Consider the following 2926-nt stretch of genomic DNA (forward strand, 5'->3'; position numbering starts at 1 on the left):
AGGGGGCGGGGGGATGGGGCTAATGCCATGGGGTAATGTTTTAAAAAGTTGGCGGTAAACAGATAAGTAGCATATTTATTTATTTAATGTTTTTTAAAGTAGCACATTTAACTTCTAGATTAATTAGAAAATAGAAAAGAAAATTAAAAGGAACTAATTTTATGCCCCTACATTTAAATGCCCATTCTTAGGCATTTTTTAGTGTGTATAAGGAGTATGCATTTAAAATAAATATTTTTATTGATTTCAGAGAGAAAGTGAGAGGGAGACAGAGACAGAAACATCAATGATGAGAGAATCATTGATCAGCTGCCTCCTGCATGCCCCCCTACTGGGGATTGAACCTGCACCCTGGGCATGTGCCCTGACTGGGAATCAAACCATGACCTCCTGGTTCATAGATCGATGCTCTACCATTGAACCACACTGGCTGGGCCCCTGTAGGCTGGGGAGCCCAAGTTAGTTCCGAAGCGGAAGTGTTGCTTGGGTCTAGTTCTCTGCAGCGAACAGAGAAATGTTGTCGAGAGAGAGAAAGACAGAGGTTGAGGGGGCGAGTGCATAGAGGTGATGGGCTGAGTGATGGGGAGTTCTGGAGGACGAGTAAAGGGGTGTTTGTGGGGGTCTTTGATGTAGGAGGTTGTGGGGGTGAATGATAGAGGACTGAGAGGTCAGTGAATGAGGGTCTTTGGGCTCAATAGTGGGCAAGGTTATGGGGCTAGTCAGGGTTGAATGGGGCTTATTAAACGTTGACTTTTACACATTTTCCAGCACAGTGACCTGCGCTAGGGGCTCATAGCACCCCTCAGGCCCCTCCTTAGGCGTGCTCAGTCTCTCCCTCTGTTCGTGGCCCCTTGCCCAAGCCCCGAGGTAGGGGCCTGGTGCCAGTGTTCCAGCTGAAGTGACTGCACCCGAAGGCTTCCTTCTGGCTCCTGGGCAAGACGGCCCCAGTGAGGTGAGGAGAAGGAAGAAGGCACCTGAGAGGACTCACCTGCCTAAGGGTCCGCTCAGAGCCTGGGGCTTGGCGTGGGTGGGACGAGGCCTGAGGCTGCAGGGTCTGCGAAACCTGCACCCTGGGCATGTGCCCTGACTGGGAATCAAACCATGACCTCCTGGTTCATAGATCGATGCTCAATCACTGAGCCACTCCAACCCTGCAGGAATATGCATTTTAAAACATTTAATGTACAGTTTTAAAATGGGTTCTTGCAGTTTTATAACCTACTTTTTTCTTATTTAGAAGTTTACTGTGATTCAGCTTAAATATTTATTCTATAACATTTAAAAAACTTAATTTAGATATATGTACAGAAAAGTACACAGATGTGTGAACGCTATGTATTATATACAGTTGTCAAATTATGTTGCACACCTGAAACTTGTATAATGTAATTAACCAATGTTACCTCAATAAAAAGTACACAGATAATAAATGTACAGTTCCATACAACATTATTTTTAATAGATACATAGCATTTCATCTCGTATTTCCTTATCAATTCCATATTATGGGTCATATAGGATTGTTTAAATTTGGCATTGTTAAGGTCAATGCTGAGATGTAGGTACTTACAGAGAAATTATGATATATTATTTCATTAAGGAAAATACCTAGAAATACAATTTCTGGGTCAGTGCATAAGTATACATAGAGTAAACCTTTTGTGTTAAATATTAATATAAGGAAAAGAGGCAAGAATACACAGGTGGTTGTTAAAACCACATGGTTGCCCAAACTTCCACAGAGCAGCCTCATGTCTAGCTGGTGTGAGGGGACTTCTAGGCAGGTAATTCTGGGCACTGGAAGCCTGGTATAGTCTCTCATATGCTCTACACTTCTCCACTCTTCCAGCTCACACATCTGCCTTTTCCCAAGAAGAGCAGGAAATGGCGGAAGCACAGGTAAGACCTGTCTATTCTTTCCTCTGTTTTACCATAGATATGATGAGCTATGTAGGAATCTCTGACATAAAGTAGGAAATTATTTGTAAGTAAGCATTAGGATCAGGGACAATGAGCAGCAGCAGCAAGGCCCATGTAGACATGTGGATGACTTAGGGTGTCACAGATACTATTGCTGAGTTGCAAATTTCTCTTTGAGCCTCTGGCAGCCAGAGGGAAGGAAATACAACCAATAACCTGGCTCACCTTGCTTATAATAGGGAGAGCACACCAAGTCCTCAGGAAAGAAAAGGTTCTTCAATTTCCTTTCAAGATGTTTCTTTGCTGGGTCTTCCTGTGGAAGGTGGAATTGTCTTCTACCATAGCCTGGTGAAAAACGCAATCCCTGGTTCCTACAGATATACCATTCCTCAGTGAATAGAGACCTAATGTCAAAATGCAATTTGGAAATGAAATATCTTAGGGAACTGCTTGTCTTTCAAATTTTTCCTAAAGTAATTTTCTCAGTTGGAATTTTGATTCTCATTTGGCTAAGAGACAAAGTCCTATAGACACCTATAGTCCACCAACTTTTCCCTTTTCCTTGAATTTATTTTTTAAACAAACAAAATAGGAACAGACTCATGGATATAGTGAACAGACTGACAGCTGTCAGAGGGGGAGGGAGATTCGAGGATGGGTGAAAAAGGTGAAGGGATTAAGCAAAAAAACCCCACAATAAAAAAAGTACTCATAGACACAGATAATAGTATGGTGATTACCAGAGGTGAAGAGGAATGGGGGAGGTAGATGGGGGTAAAGATGTGATAAATGGTGATGGAAGGAGACTTGACTTTGGGTGATGAACACACAATACAATATACAGATGATGTATTATAGAGATGTACACTTGAAAAATATAATTTTATTTATTTTTTTCCATTTTATTTTATTATTTTTTACAAAATATATTTTATTGATTTTTTACAGAGAGGAAGGGAGAGAGATAGTTAGAAACATCGATGAGAGAGAAACATATATCACCTGC

General features: G+C 41.5%; 1 protein-coding gene across 2 annotated transcripts in view; it reads left to right on the plus strand.

Moving 5' to 3' along the window:
* The first annotated feature begins 442 nt into the window (after nucleotides 1-442).
* Nucleotides 443-2926, plus strand: part of ZNF182 (zinc finger protein 182) — a 23747-nt gene continuing 21263 nt past the window's right edge. For both annotated transcript variants that reach the window (XM_006772126.2, XM_015569378.1), the window contains exons 1-2: nucleotides 443-952; nucleotides 1850-1899. In XM_006772126.2, the coding sequence (XP_006772189.1) occupies nucleotides 1885-1899 (15 nt within the window). In that variant the 5' untranslated portion in view covers nucleotides 443-952; nucleotides 1850-1884. The remainder of the gene's footprint in view (nucleotides 953-1849; nucleotides 1900-2926) is intronic.

This window comes from Myotis davidii, unplaced genomic scaffold (genome assembly GCF_000327345.1).
Source record: "Myotis davidii unplaced genomic scaffold, ASM32734v1 scaffold2786, whole genome shotgun sequence".
In the NCBI taxonomy this organism is placed as follows: Eukaryota; Metazoa; Chordata; class Mammalia; order Chiroptera; family Vespertilionidae; genus Myotis; species Myotis davidii.